The 20,141-nt window shown below is 35.8% G+C and overlaps 2 protein-coding genes across 2 annotated transcripts; both read left to right on the plus strand.

Moving 5' to 3' along the window:
- Positions 1 to 4,806: 4,806 nt before the first annotated feature.
- Positions 4,807 to 6,025, plus strand: LOC107019503 (protein OBERON 2-like). The gene is made up of 2 exons (XM_015219980.1): positions 4,807 to 4,884; positions 5,501 to 6,025. Exons 1-2 carry the CDS (start codon positions 4,807 to 4,809, stop codon positions 6,023 to 6,025), a joined length of 603 nt encoding a protein of 200 aa, XP_015075466.1.
- A 9,286-nt stretch (positions 6,026 to 15,311) lies between these two features.
- LOC114077177 lies at positions 15,312 to 17,372 on the plus strand. The gene is made up of 3 exons (XM_027916855.1): positions 15,312 to 15,665; positions 16,592 to 16,791; positions 17,281 to 17,372. Exons 1-3 carry the CDS (start codon positions 15,454 to 15,456, stop codon positions 17,370 to 17,372), a joined length of 504 nt encoding a protein of 167 aa, XP_027772656.1. The 5' UTR covers positions 15,312 to 15,453.
- Positions 17,373 to 20,141: the final 2,769 nt, after the last annotated feature.

The following is a 20,141-nucleotide window of genomic DNA, read 5'->3' on the forward strand; positions in this document are numbered from 1 at the left end:
GGGCACTTACGAGCGGGATCGTCCAACTTGTCAAATCTGTCAGTGAACAGGACACACCGCTGTTCGTTGCTGGTTTCGGTATGAGGAGACCCAAAATAGTGATAACCGTGCCAATTATGCATCTCAAGCCGGCCCTTCCTCTGAATGGCTGTTGGATACTGGGGCCAACATGCACGTTACTTCTGATCTATCCAAGCTTAACGCTCCAAATCCATATCATGGCTCCAATGGTATTACTGTTGGCAACGGTGAGTCCCTTAATATTTCTCACACTGGCACGGGTACCATTAAAACCCCCACCGCTATCTTTCACCTAGGTAACCTTACCCACGTCCCTTCTATTAAATCCAATCTCCTTTCAGTTCACCAATTCACAAAAGACAATAATTGCTCACTCTTGTTCACCTCTAATGATTTTCAGATCCTAGACAATACTACCAAGAGGGTGATTTTTCAGGGCCCCTGTGAGCATGGTCTGTACGTTCTTCCTGGCACAAGTTCGTCTGCCCACCCAGTTTCAGAAAGCGTTCCTGTGGCTCCGGTGGCTCTTTCGGCTGATGGCCACAGTCTGTTGTGGCACAGTCGTCTGGGTCACCCGTCTACTCAAATAATAAATTCTTTAATGTCTCAATTAGGTTTTTCTTCCATTCATGTAAACAATTGTGACTCCTGTTCAATTGCTAAATCTCATAAATTACCTTTTACTTTATCTGAGAAGCGTACAACTGGACCTTTTCAACTTATTCATTCTGACCTATGGGGTCCTACTGCTGTTCCTTCATTTGCTGGTTTTCGCTATTATATTTGTTTTGTGGATGATTTTACAAAATACACTTGGTTGTACCCACTAAAACACAAATCACAGGCATACACCACCTTTGTCACTTTTGAAAAAATGGTCAAAACACAATTCAATTCTCATGTTAAACTTTTTCGAAGTGACAATGGAAAGGAATATGTCAATAACATCTTTGGCCAGTTTCTGCAATCCCTGGGAATTATACATCAAACCTCCTGTCCATACACTCCCGAACAGAATGGGGTGGCTGAGCGTAAGCATCGCCATCTCATTGAAACGGTGGTTACTCTTCTACATCAATCTCATCTCCCTGTCTCCTTTTGGGTAGAAGCTCTAGCCACCGCAAACTACCTCATTAACAGAATGCCCAGTCACACCCTCTCCAACAAATCACCCTATCAACTCCTTTACCAAGAACTTCCCAATTATACCAACCTCCGCGTCTTTGGGTGTCTTGCCTACCCTTGGCTACGCCCTCATATTACTCACAAATTACAACCCCGATCCCGTCCTTGTATTTTTTTGGGCTATCATCCTACCTCCAAGGGTTATCGCTGTCTTGACCCACAAACTCATAAAGTCTACATATCTCGTCATGTCAAATTTGTCGAAAATGAGTTTCCCTACGAGTCTATTTCCTCCTCCACAAATACATCATTCATTGGCGTCCTTCCCCTTTTTCCAACATACTCACAGGGTCCCTCACCACCTTCCCCCACACCTCCACCCACTACCCAACCACCCCTCATCACCCCTTCGACCGTCACCCACAATACACCCGCAACCACCACCCACACTCACAACCAACCCGAACCACCCCATACCCACAACATCTCCAGCCCGATCCGTTTTGGGTCCTTCCCGGCCACCCCCGAATCACCACCGCCCGTGCCACCCCCCAATACTCATCCCATGTTAACCCGTGGCAAAGCCGGTATCTTTAAACCCAAAACCTTTCAGGCTACCATACTACCAAATACACCCCTTCCCGATAGTGAACCAACAACCTACTCTGTTGCCTCAAAAAATGCTTATTGGCGTCATGCTATGGATGACGAGTTTAAGGCTTTGACTGATCAGAAAACTTGGGTTCTTGTACCTAAGCCCCATGGGCGGCACCCAGTGGGCTGTAAATGGGTGTACAAAATTAAACACAATGCGGATGGCAGTATTTCCAGGTACAAGGCTCGTTTGGTTGCTAAAGGCTACAATCAGGAGTATGGGCTTGATTACTCCGAGACATTCAGTCCTGTTATTCGGCAGGAAACCATTCGCCTGGTACTGTCACTCGCCGTGCGCAACAATTGGCTCATCAATCAGTTGGATGTTTCCAATGCTTTTCTTCATGGCATGCTTGATGAAACTATCTACATGACGCAACCACCGGGCTATGTTGATCCCCGCTTCCCTCAACATGTTTGCAAACTCCAGAAGTCTCTGTATGGGCTCAAGCAAGCCCCCCGTGCTTGGTACACACGTCTGAAAACGTTCCTCCAGGGACTCGGCTTCACGTGTTGCGTACACGACACGAGTCTGTTTACTCGACATTCAGCACACGGTACAGTTATTCTTCTTGTCTATGTAGATGATATCATTATTACAGGCTCTACTGCAGCTCTCATTCAGGATGTCACTCGAGCTATGCATACTACCTTCAAAATGAAGGACCTTGGCCCGTTACATTATTTTCTGGGAATGGAGGTTTCTCGGACAGGCAGCGGCTTGTTTCTTCATCAGTCAAAATATGCTCGAGATCTGTTGCAGAAAGCTGGACTGGAAAAATGCACCAGTCAACCAACACCGATGGCAGTCTCTTCGTCTACGAATGGAGCCGACACCCCCTTTGCCGATATCACCCACTTCCGCAGCCTCATTGGGGCTCTACAGTATCTGGCCATTACCCGTCCTGACATCCAGTTTGCTGTCAACCGAGTTGCTCAGCGCATGCATCAACCAAGTGAACATGATTACCATTGTCTAAAACGCATTCTCAGGTACATTTTTGGCACTCTTGGTCGTGGTTTACTCATTCGACCCGGGGACTTGGAGCTTCGGGGTTTCTCAGATTCAGATTGGGCGAATGATAAAAATGACAGAAAATCTACATCGGGGTTTCTCGTTTTTTTGGGGCCGAACCTGATCTCCTGGTGTACAAAAAAACAACCCAAGGTCTCTCGGTCCTCGACTGAAGCTGAATACCGCGCCCTTGCTCTTCTTGCTGCTGAGACCATGTGGGTCACATATATTCTTCGCGAACTCCGCGCCACTCACACTGTTCCTGCTCTCTATTGTGACAACAAATCAACCATCTGTGTGGCCAAGAATTCCGTCCTACACACCAGAATGAAGCATGTTGATACCGATTGTCTCTTTGTTCGCGATGAAGTTCAGGCCGGCACCATGACTGTGCAGTATGTACCCACTGAAGAACAACCGGCTGATATTCTCACCAAGCCTCTCCCGAGCCGACAGCACGATTACCTCAGTTCCAAGCTTCCGTTCGCTTCCGCTCAGCTCAGCTTGAGGGGGGATAATAACAGATAGTATTAAATAAATAGTATTAAATAATATTAGTATTTACTGTGTACTAATCCTAGTCCTATTAGGATTAGTACTCCTTAATCCTAGTCCTATTAGGATTAGTACTCCTTCCTATATCTCCTATATATATCTCCTATGTATTCCCTTATTAGGTTAACACTTCAATACAATCAATATTCCTTCAGGGAACAACATTTATAAGCACAGAAAGACTTATTTTAAATTTCAGATGTTGTCACAAGCATCTGATGTAATCTATATATGTTAACAAACCTTTTGGTTGTTAACGTTGTACAATGTATACCTGTCGTAGGAGTTAGCGTAGAAGACTTGAAAAAATACAATGTTTCTGGATTGAAGCTGAGTCAAATACTTTCCCCTAACAAAAGTGCTAAAAAATCGAAATGGAAACGAAAACAAATGAATGCACTCAGAAGACTATTTTAGTAGTACATTCCGACTATGCTGCAGATTCTTGGTGTTACAAGACCACTGGTCTTAACATATAAATGAATGGAACTGTTATACAAGAGAGACTCCATGGTGCAAACCTCTTATTACTTTGCCTACACAATAAACAGATATCAGAGAAGTTTGGTGGTTCCTTTAAGTGTTCGTGTTTTACTTTTGAAGGACCAAAGACCATATGAAAAAACTAAAACCATATATCAGTGGAACCTTTGTTCTCGAAATAAGAGAGTGAAACACTTTCTGATCTAGATGTAAGAAAATTGATCTACATGAGAAAGAACACAATTATGCAAGTTTTGTACCCTTTTGTTCCAACACGGGTAGAAGTAACAATTGGAAAGGAAAATCAAGCAACAGAATAAGTTCTCTTTACAAATTCTGTCATATCTGCTCTTATCTTCTCAGACTCTCACGTGGTATTGTAAAATCTTCCCAAATACTCCATTCTTCTCTGAACTCTGATGAAATCATAGCGGATCCTGCATTTGAGATAATATACTCTCTGCGGGACCAATTATTCTCCAAATGCACTAGCAGTGCCTTTTGATATGCTTCCTGCCTCTTATGTCTTTCATGTTCCTTGATAATAAACTGTTCTATTACCAATCTGTTCTCGTTCCTAGTCTTATTTGGGAGGTCCATAGTGTCTTCACTTTCCAGTTGTGATTTCTACTTTATGCCCATTTTCTAAAATATCAAAAGGATTCAGACTACAGGATCCTGAACACTGGAGTCATAGACAATGGACAAATATGGAAATCCTGCACACAAGGACAGGACTGACTCAACCTATCAAAAAGATATACCTTGTTTGTATTTCATTTCTTCAACAAATTTAGTAATGAGCATAACACTCCTATTGTTTCGATGGGGAGAAGAACCTATGATTAGATTTTTAGGAAAATTCCCATTTCAACAAAATCTTTCAATATCTTATTTTACTATGTTTATTTCTTTGTATTCCTCTATCTGTAGAGTACATTGAATGTACATAAATGGATATAGCAGAGTTTCTCCTATACGTATTTACTGCTACTCTAGGCGGAATGTCTTTATGCAGTGCCAATGGTTTAGTAACCATCTTTGTAGCCTCAAAATATTTCAGTTCATGCTCCTACCTATTATCTGGATATACCAAGAAAGACGTTCACCGGTCTAATGAGGCTACTATGTAATATATATTAACTTATGGGTGGGAAGCAAGCTCTCTCATAGCACACTCTTCCTTTGTATTTGTTGTAGCTCGCCCTTACTTAGCTTCCTTCTCTGCCTCTATCACGTAAGATCATGTAAGTGTTCAGTTATGCTTCTGATGCTTCACCATAGTATAGTTCAATCCTGTTCCCATTCTTTTATGGTGCACTCGTGTTTATATAAGGGACGACAATTTAGATTAATATTTGTTCTCATTCTCTAAATTAATTATTGCAGACCTCAAGTTAATCAATTCCTAGAGTAGTCAGAGATCCTAGGTTTGAGTCGTCATTGCTATTGATACAAAATATTTCAACTGTGTTTGATCTTGTAATAATAATGATCATTAGAGTTATAAATTGATGAGTCTTGTCTTTACAATTTATTTAAGTTTATAGATGTAATTCATATAAATACCAACCTTACAACTTAACCCTTAATAAACATCTGTTGTATATTTTGAAGAATGATTTCTGCTTGTGTTGATTCTTGTAGTACTTTTTGTGTGAAGAGCTTGATATGGATTCACTAAATAACTCTGAGGCTGGAAATAGCAGTAGCCTGGTGCAACCCCAGGAGGTATGCGACCGGATCATCCAAGTGCTACAAGAGGAAATGCAGAAAATGGAATCGGTAGCTGATGAAAAGATGAAAATGCTAAAGAAAGCTCGTATAGCACTCGAGGTTTGTGACAATGAACTAGAGGAAAAAACTAAGGAAGTTGAACGGCTGAAACTGGAGAGGCAGCAGAAAAGGCTGGAATTAGATGAACTGGACAGCATTGTTAGGCTTAAACAAGCGGAGGCGGATATGTTCCAGGTTAAAGCTGACGAAACAAGACGAGAAGCTGACAGGTTGCAGATGATTGCACAATCAAAGTTGGGGGAATCTGAAGACGACTACGCCAGCAGATACCTACAACAACGTCTTAGTGAGGCTGAAGCTGAGAAGCAATACCTTGTCGAAAAGATGAAACTTCAAGATCATAGTTCGCATCCATATCAAAGTGATGACAATTGAACCGGCGAACCCTCACAGGCACTCGTCTAAAATATAAGAGATCCTTAAGAGTGTCTAAGACTATTTTGGATTCACCCCGAGTAATGCTCCATTCAAATGAAATTGCTCCCGAGCTCAAACCCGAAACGTCTGTGTAAGTCAGGAGCAGCTCCATCCATTTTACCACATCCTTAGGTAGTCCTTTTAGTAATCCTTTCTTTATTCCCTCGTTAGTTCCTAGTTAACTATTGTTCTTCATTCTATTAGTCTATCAGTACGAGATGAGATAATGCCTGGCAACTTTTGGCTTTCAAATAGCTTCTTTTTTTTTTTAGAAATTGAAATAATGAAAACTTATTATTATGATATGAAAATATAAACTTATTGTAAGTTTTAATTTAGTTATTATAATTTAAATTAGATTTTAGTTAAATACATATAGTCTTCAATTAATAATATGCATTCTTTTTTCTCTTCGACAATATAGCTTCACTAATATAACAAATTATTAAATATAAAACCATTCAATTATAAATGTTTCATGTCAAGTAGAAGATGAAAATCTCAAATTCTCCACAAAAGAAACAGTATTTGATAATTTCAAATACAAAAATTGACATACAAGTTTATATTTTGTAAGAATTATCGTTATATGAGATATAAATGATTTAGAAAGTAATGATATGAATTATAATTTTATTTACATATGAAATAAATGGCTAGTAATATAAATTCAAATTGTATTTAGTTTATGTTACTAGCCATTTATTTCATATGTAATCAAAATTATAATTCATATCATTACTTTCTAAACCATTTATCTCATATAACGATAATTCTTATCAATAAATTATGTTATGTGTATATTGTTACTCAAATATATTCTAAGTATAGCTTAAAAACAAATTGTTTTAAAATTTATAGTAAGTTTCTATTTTGAAGGTACATCCTTCGATTTAATATTAGTTGTTCATTTTTTTCTATGCACGACCCTTAAGGAATCATATGTAAAATTAGTAATTTTACTAATTTATTGTTTATTCACTCCTTTCAAAGATGAATTTTTTGAGACTTATAAACTCGTAATTTAGGCTATCAAAAAATATTAATTGCAAAGAAAAGATGTTAATTAATCTCTTTTAGTCGGATAATTGACAAGTAATTTGGATATACTTTTATAATAATGTAAATAATTAATATGGAACTTTTATGAGGATAAAAGTTTTATGAGGATAAAAGTTTTAAAATATCTTTTCACGTGATATGTATTGTATTTTATAAAAGTTTCCTCAAAATGTTCGAAAAATCATTTTAACTTTAGAATTGAAAGAACTGTTAGGATCGAATTCACACACACACACTTGATAATTAAGAACACAAGAACTTTCAAGAGAAAAAGATGAGAGATCTAGAGAGAGAAAGAGAAAAACCAATATTTCGTGGTAACACCCCGTGAGTAAACTTCCACGGCGGTGGGTATATATATATTAATAATTCAGAGTATTTTTGGTTACAGAGAATATATGACAGTACATCAAATATTAATCAGGCTCCACAACCTAACAATTCTCCCACTTGGAGACTGATTCAATCATCCAAAAAATACATTCTCAAAAAAAAAAATATCTTCATCACCAACATCTTTACCGCACCGCAACATCTGTAGCAACAACTAAAGAAGACCAGCCGAGGTTTTGCATAACCCCAGTTTCCCAACATCTACACATTTCGTCAACATGTCTGCCGGGTTCTTTGCACCCTCTGTCTTCTCCAAGCACATATCACCATCCTCCACTGCCCTATGAGTGAAATGGTACCGCCTTCTGATGTGCTTTGTCTTTGAATAATAGACTGGATTTTTCACCAATTGTATGGCACTCTGGCTATCTGAGTAAAGAATCTTCTCGCTCTGCTTCTTGCCTAATTCCTCCAGATAATCTGCCAGCCATATCATCTCTTTTCCAGCTTCAGCTATTGCCACATACTCAGCTTCAGTAGATGAAAGAGAAACACACTTCTGAAGCCTGGACATCCAACTCACTGTTGTTTCACCTATGGTGTAAATGTACCCGGATATACTCTTGCTCGAGTCCACATCCCCACCAAGATCAGCATCCACAAAACCCTATAGAGTCACCTTGCCTTTGCCAAAACAAAGTGAAGTACTGGATGTACCTCTCATATATCTCAGAAGCCACTTCACAGCTTCCCAATGCTCTTTTCCCGGGTTCGCCATGTACCTGCTAACAACTCCCACTTCATGTGCTATATCAGTTCTAGTGCAGACCATAGCATACATCAAACTTCCGACTGCTGAAGCATATGGAACAAGTGCCATATGCTCACGCTCCTCGGCTGTCTTGGGTGACTGCTCCTTTGAGAACTTAAAGTGATTTGCCAATGGAGTAGTCATGGGTTTAGCATCATTAACACTGAATCTTCTCAACACCTTCTCAATGTACAACTCCTGAGATAGATTTAAAGTGCCAGCAGATCTATCCCGAGAAATCCTCATCCCAAAAATCTGCTTTGCTGGACCCAAATCTTTCATCTCAAACGCTGCAGACAACCTTGTCTTAAGATTATTAATCTCCCTCATACTGGATCCTGCAATCAACATATCATCTACATACAAGAGTAGAAAGACATATGAATCAGTGTATTTCTTGAAGTAACAACACGGATCCTTTTCAGCTTTGCAGAATCCACTCTTGGTCATGAAGGAGTCAAACTTCTTGTACAACTGCCTTGGTGCTTGCTTTAGTCCATACAAGCTCCTGGTGAGCTTACACACCATGTGTTCCTTGCTTGGAACCACAAATCCTTCCGGTTGCTGCATATAGACCTCTTTGTCCAGATATCCATGTAAAAATGCTATTTTTACATCCATTTGCTCTAGATGCAAATTCTCCGATGCAACAATAGTCAACAGAATTCGAATAGAGGTTAATTTCACAACAGGAGAAAATATTTCAGCATAATCAATGCCTTTTCTTTGTGAATATCCTTTAACCACTAAACGAGCCTTGAACCTTCTTTTGCCATCTGGTTCAGTCTTGATTCTGAACACCCACTTGTTCAGCAAGGCTCTCTTCCCTGCAGGTAACTCAGTCAACACCCATGTGTCGTTCTTCTCAAGTGAGCTCATCTCATCATCCATGGCTTGCTCCCACTTGATCGAATCCTCCACCTGTAGGGCCTCACCAAAAGACTCTGGTTCCCCCTCATCAGTCAGCAATAGAGTGTAATGAAGGTGAATACCTATCTGGTGCCCTGATGGGATGATCTCCTTAACACCTGCTCAGGTGTAATTTGCTCCACTTCAAATTCTTCAGTAGGAGTTGGTTGAGTATCTGCTTCGACATCTCTGGGGTTACTCTTCTCCAACTCAACCTCAACTCCCACTTGCTTTGTAATCTCTAGAACCTTCTACTCTCTATCCTTGTATAGGACAGACTCATCAAATGTCACGTCACAATGTCTCAGGATCTTTATGTTCTTGTTATCCCAAAACCTGTAACCAAACAAATTAGAACCATAGCCTATGAAGTAACACTTCACAGCCTTGGCATCAAGCTTGTCTCTCTTTTCTTGATCAACATGAACATAAGCAGTGCAACCAAAAGTCCTCAAGTGTGAGTACTTGAGTTCTTTCCTGTCCACACCTCCTCTGGAATCTTGAACCCTAAAGGAACTGATGGTCCCCTGTTGATCAAGTATGCAGTTGTGCTCAGAGCATCCGCCCAAAATGTTTTGGGCAGCCCACAGTGTATCCTCATACTCCTTGCACGCTCATTCAATGTTCTGTTCATCATCTCAGCAATTCCATTCTGCCTTGCCTTACCGGGAACTGTTCTCATCAATCTGATTCCCTCAGCTGCACAGAATACCTTGAACTCTGATTTGTCATACTCTCCTCCATTGTCAGACCTTAGGTATTTGACTTTCAAACCGATCTGATTCTCAACTTCAGCTTTCCACTTCTTAAAAGTTGCAAACACATCTGACTTATGCTTCAAGAAGTAAACCCATACCTTTCTGCTGAAATCATCAATGAAGGTAACGTAGAATCTGGATCCTCCGAGTGATGATACTGAGATGCTCCCCAAACATTTGTATGGACCATTTCCAACCGCACTTTCTTTGTCTCTCTAGGAGTCTTTGTGAAGCTTACTCTTTTCTGTTTGCCCATAACACAGCTCTCGCAAAGACCCATATCAACAGACTTCAGACCCTCTAATGCTCCTTTTGCAACCAGTATCTTCATTCCTTTAGCACTCATATGTCCAAGTCTGTTGTGCCACAGACATGAATCGGAAGCACCTTCAGCAACAACGACCATGTTAATACACCCTGCAGTTGTGTACAACGTTCTAGATTTGGTGCCACGAGCTACTACCATAGCACCTTTCACAATCTTCCACGAACCTTTCCCAAACTCTGCTGCATATCCCGTGCTATCCAACTGACCAACAGAGATCAGATTTTTCTTGAGCCCAGGAATATATCTTACATCCTCCAATGTCCACTGGTTTCCCGAGGTGGTATTTATGCAAACACCCCCCTTTCCTTCAATCTCTAAGGCTTTATTGTCAGCAAGATACATCTTTCCAAAATTTCCAGATTTGAATTTTTGGAACAACTCCTTGCTTGGAGACAAATGGAAAGATGCACCAGAATCCAAAATTCATGATTCAACCGGGCTGTTCACACTAAAGATTAGAGCATCCCCAATATCCTCCGCTGAATTTACGGAATTATTGTCATCTCCAGATTTCTGATTCTGTTTCTTATTTGGCTTTGTACAGCTCGTCCGAAAGTGCCCTTTTTCTCCACAGTTCCAACAAGTCACGTTTGATCTGTTCGGAGATTTTCCTCAATTCTCTGATTTTGATCGACCATGTTGATTTTGGCCTTTCGTCTTACTTCTCCCCCTTCGGTCAACGCTGAGAGCACTGCCAAGTATAAAATTAATTCAGTGAGACCTAATTCGATTTACAAAAGAAAATGAATTAACTGTAATGTTGAGCCAAGTATAAAATTAATTCAGTGAGACCTAATTCGATGCCTATTGTTCAATGAAAAATGGATATAAATTAAATGACACAATTATCTTCTTTTAAATTTAAGATCCATAAACTACACATGTTGATGTTTCTCTTTTTAGTATCTAAGAGTAGCTCGTGCTAAAGCACGGGCCCAATAATATTGAATTTTTTTTTATATTAGTAATTATTTTCAATTGTGCTTTCTTTTAGAGTCTAGATTAAGTTTTACTCTAGCTCATGTTATTTCAGCGAAGTAAATCACCCAAAACAAAATTTAAATAAATTATTATTTTAATTGAAAAATTATGATCTTTTGATCTTAGGAGAATCAATTTAAATAGTAGCGCTTCATGAAAAAGAAAACTATTTTAATTTTGTTGATCCTAACTATCATGAAATACTTGAATAATAGGGATACTCACAAATTTTGTGGTATGAAATGGTCGAGTTGTCTTTTGTAGGTCACCTATTACATATTACTTGATCTCTAATGACTAGATATCCCTAATAAAAATTTTAAATGAAGACATATTTTATTAAACTGATCTTATTAATAATACTTTAGAACTTTAAATTTAACAAATAGTTTATAAAGTTATTTAATATTAAAAAATAATAGAGAGAAAAAAAATTAATTTTTCTTAATATATTAAACTGAACAAAATAAAATGATACATTTTTATTATATGGACCAAGTGAAATGAAATAAAAGAACTAAAAAATTGTTAAGCGGTAAAATGCTAAAACTGTTAGGAAATACAAAATTTAACCAGAAAAAACAAATGTTTTTACTAAATTAAAAAACATAATGTATATATATGTTCTTTAATTTATTCGCATTGTTATACATAATTTTACTATCTTTAGAAAAATTACTTTTTGACATGTTTTAAATATAAGACAATATAAGAAAAATACTTAGAAAAAGTCGTCACTTAACTTTTTAAAAGAAATTAAGAAAATTTAATTTAAAAAGATTTTGACTAATTAAATCTTTATAAATATAGAGAAAAGGGGTTCGGGGTTCTCATTTACACTTCAATAAGGCTTTTAAAGCATTTGAAGTGTCCGCTAACATGCGAATATCCTGCGACTTAGGTTAAATATATTTTTAACAATTTTTAAAAAAATTAATAAACTTGAGAAATAAGTAAACAAAGAATATATTTTTTAACAAAAAAAAAAGAGGATATTAATTGAAACATTTGACTCAAATTAGATTTTGGCAAAACTGGATTACTTAGAATTTATTTAATTTGAATCATTTTAATAACAATTTGGTCAATTAAAGTATGATAACTATTTTAAATTAATTTAAAATATATAAAAAGTTTTGAATAAAATTACGAGAGTTGATAAAAATGATATGTTTATTTAAGGGAAAAGGCTTAAAAATATCCTTAACTTATTAGAAATCGTTCAAAAATATCCCCTTTCTACCTATAGATGTAAAAATGTCCTTGACATTTTTTTTAGGTTTAAAAATGCCTTTTAGCTAACAGAAATATGTTATGAAATTTAAATAAACAAACTGTCAATTTTCATTGATCAACATAATTATTTTATCAAATAAAAAAGCTCCACCCAAACTCATTTCAAAATTCAAACCCAACACCCAGACCCTTTTTCAACTGGCACTTCATGTGTCCCTCTATTCTTTCTTCTTCCTCCATTCTTTTCTCTGTTCTTTCTTCATCCTCTATTTTCTTTCTTTTAAAAACAATAGTTCTCATCTCCAAAGTAGTTAAGTTACAGCAATTAAATTGACAAAAAAAAAATAGGTAAATTGCAGCATGTAGTAAATTGCAGCTTTTAAGTCCAAAAAAACAGTAACTTTCAACCCAACAAACAACAATCAAAATGAAATCTTGAAACCTAAAATATGACAACTAATGTAGATTGTAAACCCCCCCAAAAACAACATTTTAACCCAATAAATGGCAATTAAAATGCATAGTAATATTAATCACTGATACCGCAAGGTGGGAATTTACATACAATGTACATTCGCATCCACATTGTGAAATGATTTACAATCAATCTTCAATACCTATTACGTGATTAACCTTAAATAAGAAACCGATTTTTAATACATTAAATAGAAAGAAAGAAAACACAAATTCAATAAAAAGGGTAGATGAGGAAAAGGGGAAGAGGAAGAGAGAAAGAAGATAGAAAAAAGTTGGGTTAGATTAATTTGAAATGGGTTTGGGTGTTGGGTTTGAAACGGGTTTGGGTGAGGTTTTTTTATTTGATAAAATAATTAAGTTAACCAATGAAAATTGTTCATTTGTTTAGATAAATTTCATATCATATTCTGTTAGCTAAAAGGTATTCTTGAACCTAAAAAAAAATTAAAAGACATTTTCAAATCAATAGAAGGAAGGAGAGCATTTTTAAACCTTTTCCAATTTCCTTTAATTAATCAAACAAGCCAACATAAAAGAAATTTGTTCATCTTCTAGGGAATTTACTTAAGTTAAACCAATACAAAACAAATGTTAGAGTTTACAAAAAATTAAACAAACAATTTGCAAGTAAAAATAGTGCAAATTACGTAAAAAGACCATCCTTAAGACTTAACTACATAAATAATAGTATTTTGTCAGTATTACAAATATGAAAGATTTTTTTACATTTATAGCAGTTTAAAGAAGTTGAAAAGATAATAATAATTATTATTAATATATATAAATATGTTAATTATTATGTATATATATTAAATCTAAAAGAGTACGGTTGGTAATACTATTGGGTAGTTATCAAAGTTTTTATCCTTTCCAATAGAAACTACTCTTCCGATAGAAAATTTCTTTTTATTGTTTTTCACATACTTCCGATAGGAATAGTATTCAATGTTGCGAGTTTCACTCAAATATTATGGTACGTTGTTTTCAAGCATAGTAATTTATGTACATTTTTTTTTGTACACAGCAGATTTGAAATGGCGAAGGAAGATTCATCATTTGATATGGAATCACAAGATGAATTTGTTGAGATGGTAACACCAGTTGGTGAGCCTAACTTTTGTTTGTTGTCTCCAAAACCTATGTCTCATTCAAACTGTTGTAACATGCCATTACCGACAGTTGATCATAGCTTTGTTGATCGAAAAATGAGGAGAGGTCAAAGGAGTACTTGAAAAGGAGAAAGTTGGAGGAGATCAAAAAAGAAAAATCTACTGCATTTGACCATGTAGATCAAGATCGAAGTATCAACGTCAAAAGTAGAAAATTTAACGAATCGCAAAAATATAAATTAAAGGTATGTATTCATGAAATTTAGTCGTAGTAAATTTTTTTGTAGTTTTAAATTTTTTATTAGATTTGAGCCTTGTTTAGTAATATTCAACAAAAAATGTATGTTCTTTAATATGAGTGAGTTGTCTATATACATAATTAATCCTTGTATGTACATATGTCCCAAAAGAGTATACTAATTGCAACCATGTAACCTTTTATACTACTGTCAATATTAGCTTTAAAGTTTTCAACTTATGTATTGTGCAGAATTGGGAATTTTCTTTTGAAGTTGGCAAACATACAAAACTTAAGCTTGGTACTCCTATGATTAAGAATTTGATTGATGAGAAAAGACGCATTTCACTTGGGCAGAAGGAGTTAAGGGAAAATTTTCAAGTAGTATGTTAATTATCCCTTTTTAAATTATTAATGTACTATATTTATGAGAAGTGCTTTGATTATAGTATTTGTTGATCAGTTAATACAAGAAGTTCATAGTTTCAAGAAGCTGATGATAGAATCTGATTCAAAAAATTTCAATGCAATTGAACCTTTAAGTAAGAAAGTCAATAGAAATAATGATTTTGAGGTACTAAATTAATATCTAATTTTTTATGTCAAAATATGTTTATGTCTATTTGTTTCTTATTTCTTACTTTTCACTTGTATCTTTATTTAACATCAGTATGAGGAATTTAGAGGCAGAGGCATGAATGTTGATTTTGACAACGACTATTATTATAATAATATCAACAAATGTGACCAACATGTTACTCTTCACTTATTAATAGTAGCGTATTCAAGGTAAATGAGGTGTACTTCTATCTGAATGTGATAGGTCTCTTATACCAGTAAGATATCTATACTAAGTATTATATATAAGTAAAAATATATCTATAATTTTTTTTCATTTTAATATCATTTCCTTTATATATGATCTTATAATAAGCAATTACTAACCATATTGTAAAATTATACAAGTATTATTTGTTATACATTTCAGTTGGCAAAGTTGAAACAATGGACACAGCTCCAGAATTCTTATCATCAGATTTTATTGATGTCCCAGAGTCTCAGATTCATCCATTTACATGTCGAGTGGCACGTAAACAGATTGATAATTCTTGTTATCAAGAGGTAGAGAACATTATGATAGGACATGTCAGCACGAAATAGGCATTCTAATTCATTACATCAATCTCCATATCCGAATACTTATGGTTTTGATGATAATATGAATAAAGGAGCCTCTTCCAAGAGTGTTGTAACGTGGGTTTATCCTTTCGGAAGTTTTAATATGGACGATGATTGTTTCAAGGAAATGGGTGAATTTAGAAAATGGATGAATGATGGTCGCAAACCACGCAACAAGTTAGTATTTAATTATATTTATATGTGTTTGTGCTGTTTAATACTATAATGTATTTTAATATACAATCTTATAATTATAGGAAGTATCATTACATAAAAAAGGACAATAATCTCGATCCTCTGTTTGATTTTGGAAAGAATACTATCAACAAGAAAGACTGGTTTTGCAAGTTTGCATTTTGGTGGTCAATCTTTGGAAAGTTTGGTATGTAATTAAAAAATACTTGTGTATAATTAGTTTTGAAAAAATGAAGCCTTTATGTGATTGATTATATAGTTATGAACTATATATATAGTGATATTTGAAATTACATGAAAGCATTTGGATGTTATCCTCTATTATCTAAGAAAAAAGGAATGTATGATGATGTTCAAGTGAAGTTTACTACAACTGATTATCTATTTCATCTCAAGATACAAGCTCTTTATAAGAAATTCATTGAAAATAATGGAGATAGTGATGTGGTGAAGCCGGAACATGATATAGCCAAGTACATACTTGGTGAATTTGTGCTTTATAATGTGTCGTGGCATACTGTAGATCACATATTGTTACCACTATGTGTTAATGAATAATGGTTGATGACAAGATTATCTTTTAAAGATAGATTGATTTATGTGTATGATTTGATGAGTGATGGTGCTTTTAGGGCCAATATTCGCAATTCTGTTGATGCGTATAGATTTATTATTCCACTCTTCCTCTTGATTTTGAATTTTTTTGGAAAAAGGAATGATATTCAATTAAACTATGGACCATATAAGAATAAGACATTGGTTGATCCTTTCAATGTTATGATGATTAAAGATTTGCCGTCACAACAAGCTGCGTAGGTGTCTTTTTTATTTGATTTACTAAAATACACATGAATAAGCTCTTTTAAATTTTAAACCTTTGATGTGATTTGTTTTTTCTTTCATTACAGGGATCGTAGAATCTATGTTGCATTGTTTGCAAAAAAATTCATATATGACAGTAATATGGTTGACAATGAATGTGATGTGAATACACATCGCATAAAGTTTGGCTCGTTGTTGTGGAAGTATGGCAAGATGAAACTGGACAAACATATTACTAGTGAATCTGAATCGTCGGGAAAAATGAAAATAATGAATCGTGTGAAGCGTTATAATAATTAGCTTATGTATTATGAAATTAAGAGGAATAGAAATTTAAGACTTGTCCATTGTGTGTTTTTGAGTCACTGATCTTTCCTAGTTAAGTTGGTATTATGAATTAAGCTTTGAACTTGCACACATCTTTGTTTTATTTAATTAAGTGATGAACTTATATATATTTCTTAAATCCATGTGATTGTATTTGATTATAATTATTGGTTTCTAGTGAGAATTCAGGTGTAACATAAACAATGAAGTAGTACAAGTTAGATGAGTTAGATTCACTAAATTAGTTAGATAAATGAGTTGTAAAGCTAGTTATCCAGTTGACAGCGTATGTAGTTATCTAGTTGGAAGCGTAGTTAGTTAGATGAATAGTGTATAGATACACATGTAAATAACTTGTACAGATTAACTTCAATACAAATGAAAATTTCCAAATCAAGTTTCTCTATACTTCTTTCTTTCTAGAGTTCCTATATTCTCTTATTTCCAGATACAGATATGTTCATGGTACCAGAGCCTTGGAATCAAAGTTTGATTCAAGTTTTTCGTTTCGATCTTCTCTTCCACAGCCGATCTGGTTAAACAACATTCAAGATTTTCTGATTTCCTCGAAGAGTCATGGGAAGCAAGGATATAGTTGAGAAGAAAACAATTGAGACAATTGAGAAGCAACGTAATCATCCCCTGTATCTTCATCAATCAGATACTCCAGGATCATTGTTAATGAGTATTCAACTCACAGGTGTCGAAAACTACGTAGTGTGGAGTAGATCGATGATCCTCACACTCCGAGCTAAAAGCAAATTAGGGTTTGTTTGTGGAACCTACAAGAAAAGTGACTATGGAGATGATCTAGAGGAGCAGTGGGAGAAGTGCAATGCGTTCGTTTTATCTTGGATTCTCAACTCTGTATCAAAAGAATTCATGAATGGGATCATATACGCCACAGATGCATCAGTGGTTTGGTCTGATCTGAAGAAGCATTTTGACAAAGTAGACGTCTCAAGAGGTTACCAACTGCACAGAGAGATCTGTACAATTACACAAGGTAACTTGTCTGTATCTGCATATTTTACAAAATTGCGTGTGCTTTAGGATGAATTTGATGCACTTGTCCCTCCTCCATCATGTGGTTGTGACAAATCGAAGGTGTATGCTAGTCATCTGCAGTATATGCATTTGTTTGCTTTTCTCATGAGGTTAAATGAGTCCTACAACCATCAGAGAAGCCAAATTCTTATAATGATACCTCTGTCGTCCCTGAACAAAGCATATTCAATGATTGTGGCTGATGAAGGTCAAAGATTAACTTCTGGTTCGTACTCAGGGACTGAATTGGGTGAATCATCATAAACTACTCTCTATATGGGGAATAATAGTTATACCAAGCCTAGTTATCAAGGCAACTTTCACGAGGGAAACACTGGTCTAGGAATCAACATCTCTGATTATTCACTTACTGGGAACAATTCTTTGAATGCTAAAGGTTACAATTTTTAAGGTGGTGGCTCTACTTCCAATTCACAGAGACAGAAAAGTAACTACAATCTGCAATGTGAAGTATGCAAGATGAAAGGACACACCAAGGAAACATGTTATAGAGTAGTTGGATACCCTCCTGATCATCCCAAGTTTAGGAAGAAATATGGGGGAACAAGGATAGCAAATGCAGTTGATTATGATGACGCTTTCAACCCTTTCAGTACAACTATAAGGAGCCAAGATGTTCAAGACATGCATCGTATGGAACAACCAGTATTCACAAAGGATCAATATGGACAGATGCTCAGCAAAGAAAAAGGGACTGATGATACAACAGTCAACATGGCAGGAACAACTAGCATGATAGGTGTTGCACATGCTTATCTGGTAGATAATAAAGATGACTATATTTGCAAACAATGGATAGTGGATTCAGGAGCTAGTAAACATGTTATTTTAGAATTAGGAGCATTATTTGACACACATATTCCTCCAAAAGGCAAAGAAAGATGGGCAAACCACCACAATTTCTCATATTGAAAAGTCTAAATGGAATGGTAAAGATTTCTTAAAAGACGTGTTAGCAATACCTAATTTTAAGTATGATCTATTATCTGTGTCACAACTCACTAAACAATTGCTATGCTTAATTGTATTTTTCCCTGACTTTTGTGTACTTCAGGACCTATCCACTGGGAAAGTGAAGGGGATTAGTAAAGGAAGTGGAGGCCTATATTGGTTGATGGATCCCAATAATAATCATCCTAGTAGCAGCAATGGTCCAGAGCTTATGAATGTCATGTACACAATGATGAAACAGACCTATTATGGCACAAGAGACTAGGACATCCCTCAATCAATGCTCTAAGGAGAATGTCGTTAGCAGTGGGAGGACATGATAACAACATTCATAATAAATGCACAGCTTGCCCTTTAGCAAAACAAACTAGCCTGCCTTTTCCTTTGAGTTGTACTAGAAGGAGTAGAATGTTTGATATGATACATATAGATGTTTGAGGGCCCTACAAAACAGCTACTCATAATGGTTTTAGATACTTTTTACTTTAGTAGATGATTACAACAGGATGACATGGTTGTATTTGCTCAGGTTAAAGTGAGATGTTGTCACGGTATTAAAGAATTTCATTTCAATGATAAGAACTCAATTTGCCTCTATTGTGAAGATTTTTAGATCAGACAATGGTAGTGAATTTTTCAATAATGATTGCAAAATTATGTTTGAAAGCACAGGAACTATACATCAAAGTAGTTGTCCTCATACTCCACAACAAAATGGAGTTGTAGAAAGGAAGCATAGGCATATATTAGAGGTTGCTCGAGTCTTAAGATTTCAAGGAAGCATATCAATTAGATTTTGGGGAGAATGTGTATTGACTGCAGTATATTTGATTAATAAATTACCCACACCAGTGCTTAAGGGTAAGTCTCCATATGAAGTATTGCATAAACATAAAGCTTCCCTTGATCATCTAAGAGTGGTTGGTTGTCTTTGTTATGCAACTAAGATTATCAAGGTTGACAAATTTTCACCCAGGACTGCAGGATGTGCTTACTTAGGATATTCTGCTACTCAGAAAGGTTACAACCTTTTTGACTTACATGACAAGAAGATATTGGTGAGCAGAGATGTAAAATTCCATGAGAATGTGTTCCTATTCAAGATTGATTCTTCTAAATGCCTTCCTGATCTTACTTCCATACATGCTACACCAGTACAATTTGATAAGGATGAGCATTTCTTAGTTGGTCCAGGCATACATACTGATACTAGTAGGGTTAGTAATGAATTGATTCCAGATGGTGAAGGCAGTGAACCTACAGTAGAGCTTTAAAATCTTGATCATACAT

This window comes from Solanum pennellii, chromosome 5, assembly GCF_001406875.1.
Source record: "Solanum pennellii chromosome 5, SPENNV200".
Taxonomy (NCBI): domain Eukaryota; kingdom Viridiplantae; phylum Streptophyta; class Magnoliopsida; order Solanales; family Solanaceae; genus Solanum; species Solanum pennellii.